This window comes from Prinia subflava, assembly GCF_021018805.1.
Source record: "Prinia subflava isolate CZ2003 ecotype Zambia chromosome W unlocalized genomic scaffold, Cam_Psub_1.2 scaffold_37_NEW, whole genome shotgun sequence".
Classification (NCBI taxonomy): domain Eukaryota; kingdom Metazoa; phylum Chordata; class Aves; order Passeriformes; family Cisticolidae; genus Prinia; species Prinia subflava.
Genome location: NW_026960612.1, coordinates 2,363,288 through 2,382,118, shown reverse-complemented (window position 1 = coordinate 2,382,118; position 18,831 = coordinate 2,363,288). Strand labels below are relative to the sequence as shown.

Here is an 18,831-nt window from a genome sequence, read left to right as displayed (position 1 = left end):
CATAAAGCCTTTGCTCCTTCTTTTAACTCTACATGTACCGGTTGTGCTAGTTTAGATTTTCCAGGTACATCTGTTTCCCACACAGGGAATTACTGCATCCTCTACTTCCTTAGGAATATTAGGAATTGGTTTTTCTTTTATCATCAAAATCTTTCCTGTGTTAGACTCAGGTATTCTCATTACAAGTTCACCATTCTCAAAAGTAATTACTGCCTCCAGTGCTGCCAGTAGATCGCGCCCTAAGAGTGGAGTTGGAAAATCGGGCATGTATAAGAATTCATGGGTTAAGATCTTATCTTCAAAGCTCAAATCTAGGGGTTGCAGGAATGGCCGTATTTCCTCCTTCCCTGTGGCTCCGATGACTTCTGCTGACTTGTTCCCAACTTGTCCCCTGAGATAATTTAATACAGAATGTGTTGCCCCTCTGTCAATGAGAAAATCTACGTCTTTCCCTTCTAAATGCAAAGTCACCATGGGCTCTCTCAATCCTGGCTCTCTCTCATGTAAAACCATGACCCTGGCTACACCATCCATCTGGGGGTCACTACTCTGGCTAAACATGCTGTTCTAACTGAGGCTGACCATTCTGGCCAAATCGGCTCAGATACTCTTTTTTTCCAATGTCCCTCTATTTTACAAAACATTGATTTATTCCTAGCCCTCTACGACCAGGACCTCTGCCAAAACCACCTCTATTACTGCCCCGACTGGTTCTACCACATCTTCCCCCCGCCTTTGTAAAACTGCAAAAAGACTTTGCTTTTGTTTCTTGATTGTTACCCGGGACAGAAGCAACAGGTGAATCTAGCAGAGGAGGGTACGGGAGGGCAGAGGGAACAGGAGCTGGCAAAGGAGTTGTAGGTGGGAGGGGAGGGTACCGTTGAGCCAGTGTTGGAGGAGGAAAAAATCTTTGAGCAGGCGTTGGCGGGGGGGCTGGATAGTTCTGAGCAGGTATATGTGGAGAAGGGGGGTTTCCCTGAACAGGCGGAGGAGGAGTAGGCACAAGCAAAGGAGGATAATTTCCTTCAGCAAACAAAGGTGGGGGAGAAATATATTGGGAATCAGGTGGGGTCAGGGTGAGTGGGGTAGAATTCAGTGTCAAGGGGGCCGTGGTGGATGCAGGGGCCGTAGGTGCCGCTAACAAATCTGGGTCCAGTCCATCTCCTCTTCCTCCCAAAGCTGCACTTAAAAACGCATGTTGCATACAATGTTTTATCTTGGACGCAAGCCAGGCACTTATTATTTTCAAGCGTCACTGCTTTCAGACTGCACTCTATTAACAAAAGCGGTTTGTCCTGCAGGTAGTTCGACCACTGTACATTAAAATAATCAATCAGTTTTATCCTTCTGTAATTCTTAACTAAAATTCTCTTCTTTCCAATGTGCCAATAAGCAACCCAAAGGAGAAGTTCTTGGGCTGGGGGCATTGCCACCCACCCTTTTTAACTCTTTTCGTTTCTCTATACTACAGATACATTAAAAAACAGTGATGCCGATCCTGCAATGCTTTCGCGATGTCTGACGGACGGCTGCCTAGACAAAACCAGGAATTCCTTAGCCCAACCAAGCATAGCTTTCGCTGCGTCTTATTTGGCAGGCACCCAGACCAGACCAGAACATAAAGAACCTTACCTCTCACCAGGGATCGTTGTGAGTGGCAAGGGTTGAGGCACCGATGGGCTCCCCGAGAAATTACCCGGTGCCGGCTGGAGTGTGATCGGGTCGCGGGGTCCTAGCTGTACCCACAAGGTCCCATCCTGGGTCACCAAAATGTTAGCGTAGGAAAACATAACCACACAAAGGCGATCATATGTGGTTCTTTATTAGAGCGCGTGGGACACAGAGGCGGTGGGACGCCCAAATCTTGTGCCCGAGGATACAAAGTTGCTTTGTGATTTTATAGCTTCAAGTTACACATACGTTAGCTAACATCCACCCCTAGCTACTGGCTCTCCTATTTCTTAGTTACTATCTTAAATCATACCTTTGCTTTACCCTGAGTTATACTTGATTTGGTTAAGACAATTCTTCCCAATTATCTCCCGGGCTGGAGTCACACTTGATTTGGTTAAAACAATAGTACGATACTGGTTGCAGTAAGCTGATGTTTGTTCCAAGGCCAGGCTGCGTCAGGTTTCAGGCCGTGCGTCTTCTAGCACCCCACCACTCGCAGTTAGCCCCCTGCCATGCAGAATTTTTTTTTTTTTTTTTTAACCCTCCACTATCACCCTGAAGCCAAATAGTACTATTTGCTGAGGGGTTCCACAAAACGTCAATCAGAGTTTTCATTACAAAAATTAAAACAATTTTCACATGGTTCTAATTCAGTTCATCTGTGAAGCATCTAGCATTTAGTTATAAATTTTTTTTAAAATTCTGAGAACCAAACAAGGTGCTTAGTGAGCAAATTCATTTTGGTCTGATTTTTCTTTTGAACAAATCAAGAGTGGACTTTTACCATGTAACAGATACACTTTAATTTGGCTCCGCTTTACAACCTCGCCCTGCACTTTTGACGACGTCATGAGAACCACTCACAAGTGCAAACATGACTGGGTCAGTTTCCTTCCCACCCATCATCATCATCACAAAATTCGGGACCTCCGGGGGCCCTGCTCAGCCAGCGCCGAGGTGCTGAGGTACCAGGGCAGGTACCCGCTTGTCGCTGCCCAGGTTCGGAAGGTCGCGCACGGCAGAAGGGACACTGCAGAGGGGACACGGCACAGGGGACACGGCAGAAGGGACAGAACACGGGCTACACGGCGCGCTACGCGGCGCTGCCATGGGGCTAGCGGCAGGGGCCTCCCCGCCCCGTGGGCGGGCGTATGGGTGGGGCCGCAGGGACCATGGCGGCGGTGGTGGCAACGGGCCGGACCGGGCGAGCTGCGGCGAAAGCTGAGGCTTAGCGGGCTCGGCATGGCCCCGGCCCGGCTGTCGCTGCTGCCCCCGCTGCTGCTGCTGGGGGTCGCGGCTTGTGCCTGGCGGCCGGCGCGGGGCCGGGAGGCGCCGCAGACCCCGGACTGGCCGATGACGCTGAAGACAATCCGCAGTAGCGTGCACAAGATCGTCATGTACCTGAACGCGGCCCTCGACCTGATGGGCGGCGAGGACAGACTCTGCCAGTACAAGTGCAGCGATGGTGAGCGGGGCTGGCGACGCGACCCTTGTCCCGAGCAGGGCGGCCAGGGCTGCGCTCCCGCCGCGGCCCAGCGCCGCTCCTGGGACAGACCTCGCAGGCGAGTTCGTACCGACGTACATACCTATAAATGCGTGTATGAACTTCGGCAAGCAGGCTCTTGCACGTGTATGTGTGTTTAAATACATGTATAACGTGTACGGAGCATGTATACACATAAGCGGTTCTCTTAACGCGACTTTTAAATAGCTCCTTTTAAACGTCTCCAAGACGTTTGCCTTAAAGAAAGGCTTATTACTGTCAAATACGTAGCTGAGGTGTACAGGGAAAAACCCTGGAGTGGGAAGAATTGCTCCTTCCAGGCTGGTTATTTACGAGCACCCGTTACCATTTCGGTTTGGGACAGAAAAACTTAAATCTGAGCTATGGAATATGTTGGTTCGAAGTCACTCCTGAATAACAGGTTTTAATGGCAGCCGCGTTTGCCAGTGGAAGGAATGCATCCTGCTATTTGTAAATCCTTCTGCTACCAGCAGAGGACATCTGTGCTTCTTTCTTCCCTGCTTTTCAGCTGCCTGGTTTAGCTGAACAATAATCGAGGCAGCTCAGGTTGGCATGACCTGGTAGATGATGATGGTTATTATTATCATTATTATTATAATATTAGACTATTATTATTAGGATGACCCTGCTTGAGCAGGGCATTTGGACCAGATGACTCACTGTGGTGCCTTCCAGGCTGACCCATTCTGTGATCACATCCTGTGCCATGCCCATCCCAGGTGTGCCTATCCCAGGTGTCAGGCAGGCAATGCTCCAGAAAAGAGATTTCTTTCCAGGCTTTTCACTGGCACTTCAAGAGCACCCCAAAATGGGAGGCTCACACAGCCTGTTGTGGTGGAATCGCATCACCCCAGTTTACTGTGTCAGATTATTTGTTAAGTCAGGAAATGTGTCTGGTGGTGACACCCTGGCTGGCTTCACAAGAGTGGCCAGGACACTGTGACATTTACACTGTCTTGGTTTGGAAAGACAGGTATCTGTCAGGGAAAACTGGAGTTTCCCTTGGAATGGAGAATGTAAAAACCCCCTCCCTCCAAATTATTACAATTTTGAAATTAGGAGCTTTCAGGCAAAAATATGGGGATAGGAATAACAGTTGTTTACTAGGAATATTAAAAATACAAATGCAGTAGTACAAAAAAAAACCCAAACAAGCAAACAAACAAAAGTCCTAGAAAACCCTGACAGAGTCAGAGATACGACCTGACACCCTGTTGTCAGGGTGTTGGAAGCAGTCCAAATAAGTCTTCCTGGAGTAACAGATGTTCTGTGAAGTAGAGATGATCCTGTAGGAAAAAAAGGGTCCAGTGCTGGCAAGACGGGTCCGGTCTTCCTCCGAGAATTCAGTAGAAAACCAGCTATCTTGGTGTTTGGGATTGCTGGTTTTAGCCTTGTCTGGTGTTATCAGTTGTCCCGTTAACAGAAGGCATCCACCCTCTTCCCCCCCTAGAGTTACAAGAGATAAAGAACAATATCTCCCAACCGACTTCAACAGATGAAAATAGAATACACATTTTTGGTTACATTTTTCAACCCAAGACAATCTCCACCCTTTATTCTATTATCATCTGTATCATATCCAAATCAATAAACTATTTTATATATATATACATACACAATGAAACCTTATACACAATTCTCACTTAAGATTAGGTTTCCCTGTGTCACACAACAGGTTTCTCCATCTTTCTGCATTACCCACCAATTATAACCAGGTCCTTGAGCAAAAACAATCCCATGGATGGGCTTGCCTTTGCCTGAGGTGGGATTAATCCAAACAGTCTTTCTTAAAATACCTTTCATGTGTACCACAGGGACTTTATCTCCATCCACCGTGTGCAAGGTTCAGAGAACTACTGTTGATTGCATATAAAGCATAGAAGTATTAATGAACTTACACTAAAGTACTCTGTTAATATACTCCTATATATTGCATACTTAACCAACACATCAAAATTAGTATTTTTTTAACTTAGGAAGCAAACATTAACACTTGCTCAGGTGTCTTGTCCCCATTTCTAAAAAAAATTGCTCAATACCCATAAGTTGCAATCTGGAAAGAATTGTTGATATGCAGGTGCCTGAATATATGTTTAAGTTAAAAATACAACTGATATTGTCTTGAGCCAAACAAATGTCTGTGGTGAGTTTTAAAACTACTAAAATTCTGTGGAAAAAAAAAAAGTTTTAAAACTACTAAAATCCTGTGCAAGAAAATCTATTTGAGACATGACAAATTACCTTTTTCAGGATCAAGGCCTGTTCCTCGCTATGGATATAAACCATCACCACCAAATGGCTGTGGATCCCCTCTATTTGGAGTTCAGGTAAGTATTTCCATTTTGGGCTTCTTTGTGTGTCTTTCATACGTCAGCTTCCCTCAATATAGATGATTTTTTCCATTCCCCCTTCTGAGACAGCATCCATAGACAAGCTCCCTATTCTTATCAGCTCCTAACACGTGCTCTGGTAACAACATATGGGAAGTGTTAGTATTGTAAACGAACCAAGCATAAACATTTTCAAAGATTACAAGCATAAAATGTAATGATGATAAATTTCTTGGGTTTTGAGTGTTTGCTTTAGTATTTTGTTTGCCTATTTTTGAAAGCATTGAATAACTGCAGCTGTAGCCATGCAAGAAGGGAGGGTTTGGTTATGACTCTTGCTGTCCATACTGACACTAACCCTTTTTCCTTATTGCTAGAAAGAAAATAGGAGTTAGCTTGTTGTCCTCCAGTTTTGGAACTTTCTCTTTTTCCCCCACTCTGCCCATCCACCACCCCAGAGTGTAGGCTGGGGCTGGGCAAGAGGGTGGGTGGGGACACAGCTGGGGCAGCAGACCCACACTGAACAGACGGCTATTCCACACTACATAGTGGTGCTCAGCAATAAAAACTGGAGCAGTGGGAGAAGGTGGGGAGAGGGTGGTGGTAGAGCTGTGTATGACTTCCAGGTGGCTGTTGCTCAGAGACCAGCTTGGCATCCCCTCTGCTTTGAAATGTGGCGAGTGCTTTTTGCACTGGTTGTTTTGGGACATTTTTCTCTTCTTTTATTCATCTATGAAACTGTCTTTATCTCAACCCATCACATTTGTTTTTAATTTCTTTTACAGTCTGTCCATAGGCTATATTTTTCTTATGCTGGAATACCAATGGAGGTGTGGGCATGTTTTCTTCACAGTTTGACATTGGTATCCCTTCAATGACAAGGTGCTGCAATCACCACGACAGATGCTATGATACTTGGGGCAATAAAAAAAAAGATTGTGATGAGCAGTTTCAGACCTGTCTCTCAAAAATTTGCAGAAATGTGCAGAAAACACTTGGAATCTCAGAGAATGTCCAGGGTAAGTGTAAAAAGCCTTTTTTTTTTCAAGTTTAACCTGAGCTTAACTTGGCAAAGAATCTTTGTGCAGTGCAGCAAGGCCACATTTCGTAAGCTGTTGAAAGATGCTTTGTTCTGTCCCTCTGCTGTGCAGCTTCAGGTGCTTGTACAGCAGAGCAGTGACGTGGCATAGGAAAATGATCAGAGTTAAAACTAACTTTGAGTTAAGGTTAGTTTTAACTTTAGGGGAAAAAATAATGCTGCCCATTTGGGAGTATGAATATGGGAATACAGCTTGATCAAAATGCATGTATAATTCTTGCATTTACTGTAACATAGCTGTAATGTGACTGTTCTGCTGGGTGATTTCTAAACTTCTATGTATGATTGCTGGTAAACTGTAGGAAAATACAGAATCTTTCCCTGTTATGAAATAAAGTATTAAAATAATATACTGTCATAGTGGAAGTAGTTAATGCTGTCCCCTAGTGAATAAATGTTAGGTTTCTTAGTAACAGGCCATACGATATTCCTTCTGGTCGTTGGCCTGCATCTGATGGATACATGACATAACCACTTTTTAACTTGGACAATGTCACTTTCACAGTAAATACTCCCACTGAGAGCACTAAGTTTTTAGAACAACCTTGTGTTTGAACTTCTCAAATTTATTTAACTGTAAATAAATCGTCATGTTAGTCTTTAGTGTCAGAACTGGTGAATATTTGTTCATTTCTGTTGAGCTGATGTTAAAGATGGCAACCTCTGCATAAACTGGGATGCAAAGAGTGACCAGGTAAACCAGCTCTTTCATCTTCCAAGACTCAATATGTTTCCAACACAGATAACATTCCATATGCAATGAATTTTCATTTTGTTTGGCATATGTGAGAAATATGGTTATTTAATTCATGTTTTATAAATAATTATAGATTGGGAACTGTGATATATATTGTATGAAGGTATGTGTGTGTCTGCTCAACCTGCACGTTTCACGAATTTCTGTAAAGCACTTCCCTGATCTTCCGGGTTCCAAAAATAGAAGGTGAGAACACGAGGTGCTGAGGACTTACCCCTGCCTACGTGCAGAAAAACTCATCGGGATTTGCAACGGTCAAACGCTACGTGCCAGCAAAGACGTGCCGGCAAGGACTCACACCGGTCATCACACACCTACTCAAAGCAAGGACTAACTCTGGACATTAGCATTTAAATATGCCTGGGGACCCTTTCGGGATTTAATGTAAATAAAGTTAATGGCCGATGATTAAAGAAACAATGGGAGGAAGATTGCCGAAGGGAAAGTTAAGGGTATTTAAGTTGGGCCTTTAGGTGAGCAAATTTGTGAACCCAGCTGGAGACACTGGCTGCCAGGTCCTGTGTCCCTGGGGTCACCCTTGACTCTGCTTTTCCCGGGAGAACTTCGGTCAAGTAAGTTTGCTATTCGTGGGGTTCGTATTGTTTTGTTTTTATTGTTTGAAATTGTTATAATTTGATTCTAAATTTTGTGATTTGGATGTTAATAAACCAAACTATTGAATTTGGCAATAAATTTGTCCTGGCGTTTATAACAATTTTGGCGCCCAACGTGGGGCCAGTTTTGAATATTCTACGGATCCCTGCTTCTGACCGGGGGGCGCCCCGCCGTAAAAAGCGGCCTGGCAGAGCGGGTAAGTCCGGAAGAACGAACTGGCTTTACGAACCCAGAACCCACAACAGCAAAGGTATTAAGCATTAGGACAAGCTAGCTTGGGGGGGCTCGGGAACTCAGCAGGGGTTTTCCCCTGGAACCGCGGTATTGTTTCACTCGTAAAAATCTAAGTGCACGAAGAATCCACGCAGGAAAAAGACCGTAAGTATAGCGTGGTTGAGTAGGGGTGACCAAGTGCTTGAGAACGTGTATGTGCGTGTGAGTGTGTGTGAATGAGACGTGATTTATCACGAAGCGAGAGCGGACCTTAAGGTCGCGTTTCCGCTGCTCCCGCGAGGGACACGGCCGACCGACGGGGAAGCGATTGGAACGTGTGATATTTCGCTTCGTGTGTGAGTGTTACCCGACGGGGTGGGGGAGGTCACCAGAAAGTCCTGAAGGAAAGAGGACGTCCCTTTTTGAGTTCGGGGACGAGTAAGCCTTCTTGACCGCGACCAGGGGGGTCGCTTAATTTTTTCGGTGGCAGTTACAGAGCCCCGCCGTTAACCGAACATCCACGGAACGGTCATCCGTTAGATCATTAAGTTAACGGCATCGAGTTCGGAAACTCGGGATTTAATTTTTGGTATCCCATAACTTCTGTGCCACGGGGAGTATGGGATCAGATCTCAGCAGAGATCGGGAGGATTCCTTAAGGGAAACCTCAGCGAGGGCTGCTCTTGAAATTCCTCGGAAAAGTCCATTAGGAAAGTTGTTGCAAGGTTGGCAAGAATGCCCAATTAGGAGAGGAGCATCTAAAGATCAGATGATTTATTTGTGTATGAATGTTTGGGGAGGAAAAGAGATAGAACCTAATTATATGGCCTGTGTTTAGTACTTTTGACGAATGGGCGTGGGAAGCTCTGTGAGAACATGTAGCGAAGAAGAAAAGGAGAGAATTTGAGGAATTGGCATATGTTCTGTTATGGTATGAGGTACGAGTAAAGCTGTGTTCTGAGGAAAGGGAAACACGGAATGAACTGGACTACGGGATAAACTTCTCTCACGGCTCGGTGGCCCCCGTCCTGCCAGCCCCTACCCCTACCACTTCCTCCTCCCTGGCCTTCTCAGGGGCAGAGTTAGCACTGCCATCCGAGACCCATGCGGAGCCCCAAGCTCAGCGGCCACTCCAGAAACCTCCCTCCCGTTCAAGGAGATTCCCGAGAGGGAATCCTGCCCCCGTTTCTAGTCCTGACCCCGCACCTCGGCCACCGACGCTAAAATATGGAGAAAAAGAGAAGAAGGGTAAAGAAAACGAAGAGTGGAAGAATAAACCAGACAGGTATATACCAGTTAGAGCCCTGGCTAAAACCAGGACCCCCGAAGGAGATCTTGAAGAGCCCGGGAGGGATTCGGGGTAAGACAGTTGGTGTGAGAGCAAGAATGGCCCGAGAAGAAAAATGGGGGAAAAGAAGCATTCCCGTAAGAAATTTGACAGTAGAGCAAAACAGAAATTACCAAAGGTGAATTGGAATGCATTAGAGAATAACTAGTGGTGTTGGGAAGCGTGCAAATTAGAAATGCGAGAATTCACGTGAGTCTGCAAAAGGAGAAAAAGATAGAAAAGAGATTAAAAAGAATCTTGCCTACTCTTTTCCTTGGTAGTGGTAGATCTTTTACTTCAGGCTGAATACATTTTAGAGACTCCCTAGAGTTGTGTATTTTGCTTTAAGAGTTTTTTTTTCTCCTGGACGAGATCGGCGGAGTTGTTTTTTTCTTTTTTTTCTTCTTTTCACTAACGTGGGAATGGAACGAAACCCGCCCCTTCCCGCAAGCGGCAAGGCGAGTCAGTCCATGGTTGCCGGGAGACGAAGGAAAGCAGCAGCTTTAAAGTGATTAGACGAGGCTGCCCGGGACAGAAAACCGCCCTGTAAGGCGAAATAAGAAGCAAAAATAGATAAAAGTATTGAGAGAAGAGACCAAGAATGAGAGCTATACTTATGCGTAGGAAATACCTAGGTGTTTGTTCTTGAAAAGCTGAAAATATATCTTCCTTTTAGTTGTCTGTCTGCTGCATGTGAAGATTTTGTGCAGATCAAAAGGTTGATAGTATGGTAGATGTAGCTCATCTATGTTTAAAACAATTGCTACATTTTGAATTCAGATTGTTAGCTTGAGCAGGAATATAGCATTTGTGTTAGCAGACAGTGTACTGCAAGAGTTTTGTGTGTTTCAGTTTTTCTTTCAAAAGGTTGAAGCATGTGGCCGGTGAAGCCAAAATTAAAGTGGCTGTTGAGAGGCAGGAAACTAAATCTTTCTGTCGAGATAGTGTTAGAATGGTAATTAGAGTCAGGATTCTAGTATTAAGTTGGGAAAGTGGTATAATTCTCTGTGTTGGTAGTTACAGGATTTTTCTTTATTCTTTGCAGTTCCTATTCTGTATGGGAACCGGGATTCTTAATTTTAATTATTGACTCCTTAGAAGGAGATGGTTTGTGTTGTCCCTTTGATATTATGTCTTCTTACTTACTCCTCAATTTGGAAGATGTGAACCTTGAGGTTGCCCTGGTGCCTGTGTTTTCAGGGGTAGAGAGTAAGTGATGTATGAGAGGCAGCATTTTGTCACCGGTGTTAAGTTTGGTCGGTGTTTGCTTGTGTATTTAAGTTTAATAATACGCAAGAATGGATAGCAAATACAGGAGCTTTACTTTGAGAATTAGGCACAAGTTATCTCGAGTTTGTTTGTTAAGAAAAGCTAAGTTTGTGAAGTTTTTTTGGACTGAAGTAAAAAGCAGTAGTGTTAATGTTCTGATAATTGTACTAGATAAAGCTGTCTGATTACCGGGGCCTGATGTTTACAGTAACTCCTGGCTTTAGAAAACTTTTCTAGGTTTTAAGTTCCGAATTTAAGTAATGTATGGTTTATTACAGAGTAAGTTCTGCTCTTTGTAATAGTTTCTTCTATTTGGTGTGCTTAGTTTTTTTCTGTCTTGTTAAAATACTCCCCCAGGATTATGGGTGAGGTCTTAAGTTTTTCTCTTAATTTGTACAAATTTTGCTTACTGCTCACTGATTGTTTGAATTGGCTCTCTGATGAAGTGAAGAAGTCACTTCAGCTACTGCTGCAGAATTGTATCTTGCCACGCTGAAATAGGGGTCTGCAGCTGATCCTGTCTGTGAGAAATAGTTTGTAGACGGATCTGCATGAGTAGTTGACGAGAACTGCCCCAGTATATTAACCGAGAGTTCCAGCTTTTCGTGGATGTTAGCAATCACACGGCGTATAGAGTTCTTACACAGGAGTGGGCAGGAGCCAAGAAACCGGTAGGGTATGTTTTAAATGGCTTACTGAATCCCGGCTATTGAAATATGAGGCAATTCTGGTAAATTCCCCGGAGTTAGAACTCCGTACTGCTGCTGCTCGAAACCCCGCCCAGTTTCGGTCCTGGGGAGGATCTGAGGAGTGTAGTCACAATTGCTACGAAGCAGTGGAATTACAAACCAAAATAAAAAGTGTCGCCATCAAGCTAACAGCAGAGCTGAAAGGTCCGATAGTGCTTCTAGAATTGTGTTAATTTTGCTGATCATTAAGGGTAGCTGAAGCAAGGGTGAGAAGCAGTTGTGAAGGCAGATGCTTCTTGGGGGCTGAGTGAGAATGGCCATAGCGGGGTGCACATCGAAAATAGGGACAAGGTGGTCCCATTGTCTCACTCAAGTTGCGTCCTTCTTTTAGCTGTGTGTATCTGAGAATGTGCTGAGTAGGGGTCTGGAATATAAATTTGTAGTTCAGTTAATTAGCAGTAGTGCAGACTCATTACACTGAGACTGTAGAAACTGAGTGAAGATGTGTGTAACCTTAACAGCTGATTGTCCTGGAAACTGCTGTTGTCACCGAGCATTGTAAGATACTGAGTTTTATAAATGTTTGACTGTATGCCAAATCACTCTGAATGTGCTGAGTTTGATTCTTGAAATAAGCCCAAATTGTTTGTGCTCATCTATGATTTTTTTAAACTGAATTTTTCTTTAAAAAGCTAAAACCTGTGTTAATACTATGGGATTTGGAGCAGTCTTAGTGTTTATTGTTTGCTCGCTATATATCCAGTAGACATTGTCAGAAGTATTGGTAAGATGTAAAAAGAATTGTTTGTATATTTCAGTATAAACCTCGTTTAATAAGAAGTAAAATTTTCTTTCTGATTTTTCCTGTAACAGTACAAAAAAGAGGAAAAATTCTAGATTGTATGGTACATTGAGTGAATAGTGAGGTGAGAATCATAGTGATCCAAAGACAAAATTGTTTTTATAGTAAAGGTGTAAATGTACTATTAGATAACTTGTTCTAATATTCAGATTTTCTGAATGGTAGACATGACAGGGATTCTCTCTATACAATATTCTTGTAGTATTAAGCTAGTTTAGAATTTGTATTAAGTAAATTCAATCTGAAGAGATAAAGTACTGATCAGAGCTTAGAAAGCAGTGTCATTAACCCCTCATTGGAAGAGACCCTTTCTTGTCCTTTTAACTACAGATACAGCCATCCGAACAGCTGAAAGAGGCTAGACACACGCCTCCAAGGTTAAGAAACTAACAGCCCCGAGGGAAAACCCCGAATAGAAGGTCATCTCTTCCCCCGGAGATCTGAAGGTCCGGCTGCACCGAAGATGCCAACACCCTAGAAACATTAAGCTGCAGCCTAGAAGAGCCTCAAAAGAAACTTAATAACCACCCGACAAGGAGGACTGAGAGAAAGAAGAGTAACCAAAAAGAAAGTGTTAGAACATCAAGAAGAGTGAATCCGGAGCTCCAGAAATTTAAAGAGAAAGAACTCCAACCCCAGAAACAAATGGCAGAAGAAATATCCATGCGCTGCTCTGAACCTAGATGCCCCTGCAATCCATATATCCATTTCAAATACAATTATTGTCTTGAAATTTGAGTAGTACACTGCAAGTGGGGGTAGGGGGGCCGCTGGGGTTATGCCCCAGGTGTTCTGAGGAAAAACAGACTCTGACTATGCGATTCTTAAACTGTGCCACACGTTTGAGATTGATAGAACCAAATTATCCCAGGTAGTTAAAGGGAAAATTAGATCTAAAGGCCCAAGTGTTAGCCACGGAGTGCCGTCGAACTAATGTAGTGCCGTGGGTAGCAGAGCAAGTAAAGTAATCTCAGTGAGGAATTTTTAAAAAAAAGGAGGTGTGCCGTCCGAACCACCCCGAGAGTCCAAGCAGAGAGCCCCTGCTGTCGCGAAGAAACTTCCCCGTTGTTCGGTTGCAACCCGACAGACGCTGGGCCAGACAGAGGGAAGCCTCTGCAGATCACTCCAGGGAGTGTGAACCAGGCTGTGCGCTCGGTGAAAGGCTAGCCCTGTGACATAAGGCTCCTCCAAAAAGTTACCCCTGTTAAGACACAAGTAACTAGCTAGCACTCAAAAGCAGTCAGACATAGGAATTGGAAAGATAGAAAAAAAGCAGAAAAGGCAAACATAGTTCAAGAATCGCTAGTCAGGTGTTTCTCCAAAGAACGGGAAACTCGAGAGAAGAAAACAATTAAGTTAAATACAAAACATGAATTAAAATTATTGACAAAAGAAAAGAAATGGGGGAGTTGTGAGAAATATGGTTATTTAATTCATGTTTTATAAATAATTATAGATTGGGAACTGTGATATATATTGTATGAAGGTATGTGTGTGTCTGCTCAACCTGCACGTTTCACGAATTTCTGTAAAGCACCTCCCTGATCTTCCGGGTTCCAAAAATAGAAGGTGAGAACACGAGGTGCTGAGGACTTACCCCTGCCTACGTGCAGAAAAACTCATCGGGATTTGCAACGGTCAAACGCTACGTGCCAGCAAAGACGTGCCGGCAAGGACTCACACCGGTCATCACACACCTACTCAAAGCAAGGACTAACTCTGGACATTAGCATTTAAATATGCCTGGGGACCCTTTCGGGATTTAATGTAAATAAAGTTAATGGCCGATGATTAAAGAAACAATGGGAGGAAGATTGCCGAAGGGAAAGTTAAGGGTATTTAAGTTGGGCCTTTAGGTGAGCAAATTTGTGAACCCAGCTGGAGACACTGGCTGCCAGGTCCTGTGTCCCTGGGGTCACCCTTGACTCTGCTTTTCCCGGGAGAACTTCGGTCAAGTAAGTTTGCTATTCGTAGAGTTCGTATTGTTTTGTTTTTATTGTTTGAAATTGTTATAATTTAATTCTAAATTTTGTGATTTAGATGTTAATAAACCAAACTATTGAATTTAGCAATAAATTTGTCCTAGCGTTTATAACAGCATATAAAAAATCTTTACTCAAAACTTAAATGACCCTGTGTTGGTTTAGTCTTTCATTTGACAATCTATTTGCTATCCCCAGAGAAGATTGCTTCATTCTTAGAGTCATTCTCAATTTGCCAGTTTTCTCCTGTTAGTTTCATATTCCACTCAAAGAGTACTTTTAACTGAACTCTTCCTTGCTTGCAGCTTGTGAATCAACCGTTCAGCTGCTTTTTGATGCAGTTATACATTTAGGATGCAAACCATACCTGGATAGCCAGAGAGCTGCTTGTATGTGTCGTTACAAGGGCAAGACAGATCTCTGAAAGAAGACACTGAGATCTCATGGTGTAGAATAAAGCCGAAGATTCAGCCAAAATGAAGTAAGGCTTTTCAGACAGTGATATATTAAACACTGACATGAATTTACTGATTTGAAGATCACTACAATATTCTTATTCATATAGAAAAGAAACAAGTCATCCTTCTCTCCATTTTATGCCAGAAGCTTGGGAACTGAAATTGCTTTCCTTTGGTGTATGTTCACCTAGAGTGTGCTGCTGTAAAGTGCTGGTGCCATTTTAATGTTCCCGAGAAAACCCATAGTGGGGACATCAGAGGCACTAAAGAATTATATTGAATTCTGAGATGATTTTTAATACAGGTCAGATTTTAGGTTTACTAGTAGTTGAAGCATCTGATGGGTTCGTCGGGAAAGAGTGTATTATGTGTATCAATATAAGACATCTTACATAGCCTGTACTTGCGTGTTTCTGCTGCAATTGCCTTCAGTTCTCTCTCATGTATGTGGTCCTGCAGGTTTGTTGTTAAAAAAACAAGGAAAATGTCCCAAGCCAATGTACATGCGCTACATATTTATACCTGATTCTATATCAGTGCCTTACTTCTACATCACTTTTCAGATCAAATATGTTGATCCTTTTAAGGGCTGTCCAGTAAAATGAAGTTTACAGCCTAAGGATATACTTTTGATTTGACAGAATGGTGAAATGTAGTTTCTATGTTATTTTTTAAAAATTCATTGAATGTCTGTTTTTGAATAAAACATTTTGTGTTGTGTATTGTATGCATGGAAAGGATATATGTACAAATACGTTGATTTATATTTCTGTTGTGGCACAACTTGGCTACTGTATTCATCTTTGCTTTCATTCAGTCTGTTCTGATGAAAACTAAAAGCAACTTCCACAGTTAAGATCAGTGTGCCCAAAAAACTTTTTAAGATGTCCTCTGTGAGGCTGATGGATATATGAGCCTGTACTTCTGTCACCTGTTTCCTCTCTGACTTCTCTAGCTAAAATCACCTGATGTCTGAATTACTTGGGGTTTGCTCTCTGTACTTGTTGCTTATCTACAGGTGTCAGTCCTTAGTTAACTTCTGCATTCGGTCCTCTGTTAGAAAGATAATGCTTTTGTTAAAAAGCAGTTCTGCTTTAGATACTCATAGGAGAGGAATGAAAATTAAAATATTGCATCTGTGAACAGGTAATAGAAACTAAATGCATAAAATTCACTGAACTCATGGACTGTAATGTGATGTAATTTTGTGTGTTTTTTTCTTTATCAGTTGTTGTTTTGGTTTGTTTGTCACTAGAGCTTAGTGTACATGACAGTGAATGTAAGGGCCTCATAAAGACAAAGTTTTTGCTAAAATTCTTTGGTCGTGCCTCAAGGTTTCTTTTCTTAATTGTGGATATGAAGTAGCACTAAAAGAGAAGTATTACTGTAGAGTTTTACAAAACTTTGCTAGATGAACTGATAGTTCCCCTTGCTTTGGTGACATTTATTTTCTTTGATAGAATTGAAACAATTCTGAATTACCCTGGAATTCCATGGTTGTAACCCTAAAAATCTTTTTATGTTAAAGCAGGGAATGGTAATGGCATTGTTTGTTTAAAATGACACAAGTACCACAACGAGTCCAAACCACTGTAATTCAACCAGATGATGGCTTGTTGAGTTCTGTACAAATGGGCTTAAACTAGGTGCTTAAATGAATGCATATCCTGGATTTGGATGGGATAGAGTTAATTTTCTTCCTAGTAGCTGATGCAGTGGTGTGTTTTGGATGTAGTGTGAGAATAATGATGGTAACACACTGATGATATAGTTGTTGCTGAACAGTCCTTACCTTAAATCCAGGACTTCTCAGTTTAACATACTCTGCCAGTGAGGAAGTGCATGAGAAGCTGGAAGGAAGCATGGCCAGGACAGCTGATCCAAACTGCCCGAAGGAATATTTCACACATTAGAGCATAATGCCAGTATATAAATAGGGGGGAATTTCTATCCTAATCAGCTGGGAGGTACCAACCGCTGCTTGGGGACTGGACAGGGGTGGTGAGCAACTGTATTGTGTGTCACTTGTCTGTCTTGGGGTTTATTCATCTCTCTCTTTATCCTTTTCATTTTTATTATTAGTTTTGTTTACTTTATGTCAGTTACTAAAGTGTTCTTACCTAAACCGATGAGTTTTACTTTTTCTGCTTTTCCTTCTCCCCATCCCGTGTGTGTGTGTCTATGTGTGTACACATATGTAATATATGATGTAATTCGTGTTCATGCAATATAAATGTATAATCATTCATGTTCATGTAATATAATGTATCGGTGGTATAAAATTCAGCCACGTTTTAAGAGGAATACGGTAGCAGTCACTCAGGCTTGGAAATAAAGTGAAATAATTAAGAATTGTGAACGCCCTTGCTCGAAACTCAGGCAAGGACCATGATTTGCAACAGGAAGGAGGGTGACTATGAGAAGAGATAAGCCCACTCTGGAGATGGACTTGACAACCACCAACGATTCTCACTTGATATGGATCTAGACTTCATCATCTGGGGGTGTGCATCCCAATATGAGATTCCTTGAAGAATCAAGTATTCATCTCTTCTTGAAAATGCAATCAACCTTCATCTCTTCTCAAAAATCCAATCAACCGTCTGGCAGTGAGGACAGAATTACATGAATATGGAAAAGGAGTCAAAAAAGACAAAGAAGTATGAAGCAATGCCCCGTCTGACCAAAAACTGTATATAAACTGACCCTGCTGGAACTGAAATCATGAACAGGGGAGCTATGGTGCAATAGAGTCTGGAGCTAGGTTCACCCAGTGCCAGTCCTGGGCTCGACACTGACTTTGTTTGTGGCTTTTTCATTTTTCCAAATTTTGTTTCCAAATTTTTATTTTGTAAATTATTAATAAAATTCTTTTTATTAATTGGATGGGCTACACATTTATAACAACATACATACTTAGGCACTGGTGGGAGTTAAACCATGACAACACAGAAAATTTTCACTGTTGGAAAGAGCTGGGTTTTGTTCCCTCCTGTACTGACCTGTAATTATACCATGAAAGCCTCCCAGAGTTTTTTCAAACCATGTAAAACACTAAAAAGAGCTTTAATACTGCTGGATAGCACTTTGATAGTTCTGCTTGCAGACCAGAAGAGGCATTTCACTTCTTCCTGGTAGTCTTTACTTTGCACAAGCTTTTCCTGTAGCAGAAATCCTTGATTAGAGTTACCTGCAAGTTATACAAAATGCATTTTGCAGACCACAGCCCTAAAATGAAGGGTAGCTATCACCCCCAGGATTAATCATACCATTTAAGAACTTACATGTGCATATCATACCATTTAAGAACTTACATGTGCATATATATAAATATGCAAAACTGTAATGCTTGTCCTGGTTGTGGCAGTTAATGTTTTCATTAGCAGCTGATACAATGCTGTGTTTTGGTTTGAGGATGAGAATAATGTTGATAAAACACAGCTTCTCCTGCTGCCCTGCCAGTGAGGAGGCTGATGTGCACAAAGATTTGGGAGCAGATGTAGCCAGGTCAGCAGACCCCAGCTGACCCTAGGGATACCCCACACCACATGGAATCATGCTGAACAATAAAACTGGGGGGAAGTTGGTCAGGGAAGGGCACTGATCACTCCTTGGGGACTGGCTGGGTATCGATCAGTGGGTGGTGAGCAACTGTACTGTGTGTCACTCATTTTATATATCCTTTTATTATTTTCCCCTCCTTCTGTCCTGTTAAACTGTCGTTACTTTTTTTCTGATTTTCTCCCTCATCCCACTAGGGGGAGAGAGTGAACAGGTCAGTGGTGTTTAGCTTCATGCTGGATTAAAGCATAACAATATTATACATAGCGGCTCATTGAACTCAATACTGCATGTTTTTGTGTAGTCAGTAATACTGTACAGCAGTGTGTCCACAATGAAACTTCCTTCTTCAGACTGCAGTTCTGATCCACCTGTAATGCTTTTTTCCAAAAAATACCCACCTAGTGGGGAGCCACTGCAACAATCTGAAAGTGTTTCTTAACAAGTAGGCATGTCTGACAAAACTTTCA

General features: G+C 42.6%; 1 protein-coding gene across 6 annotated transcripts in view; it reads left to right on the top strand.

The window, feature by feature from the left end:
* Positions 1–1,643: 1,643 nt before the first annotated feature.
* The window catches only part of LOC134565187 (group XIIA secretory phospholipase A2-like), a 29,503-nt gene continuing 12,315 nt past the window's right edge, over positions 1,644–18,831 (top strand). Inside the window, exons 1-4 of one of the 6 annotated variants that reach the window (XM_063424655.1) lie at positions 1,648–3,139; positions 5,450–5,526; positions 6,383–6,548; positions 12,691–17,627. In XM_063424655.1, coding sequence (XP_063280725.1) covers positions 2,524–3,139; positions 5,450–5,526; positions 6,383–6,548; positions 12,691–12,722 — 891 coding nt within the window. In that variant the 5' untranslated portion in view covers positions 1,648–2,523 and the 3' untranslated portion in view covers positions 12,723–17,627. Of the gene's footprint in view, positions 3,237–5,449; positions 5,527–6,314; positions 6,549–7,536; positions 8,149–12,690; positions 17,628–18,831 lie in introns of those variants that run through there. The other 5 variants (XM_063424656.1, XM_063424659.1, XM_063424654.1 and 2 more) reach the window with 5 other exon arrangements.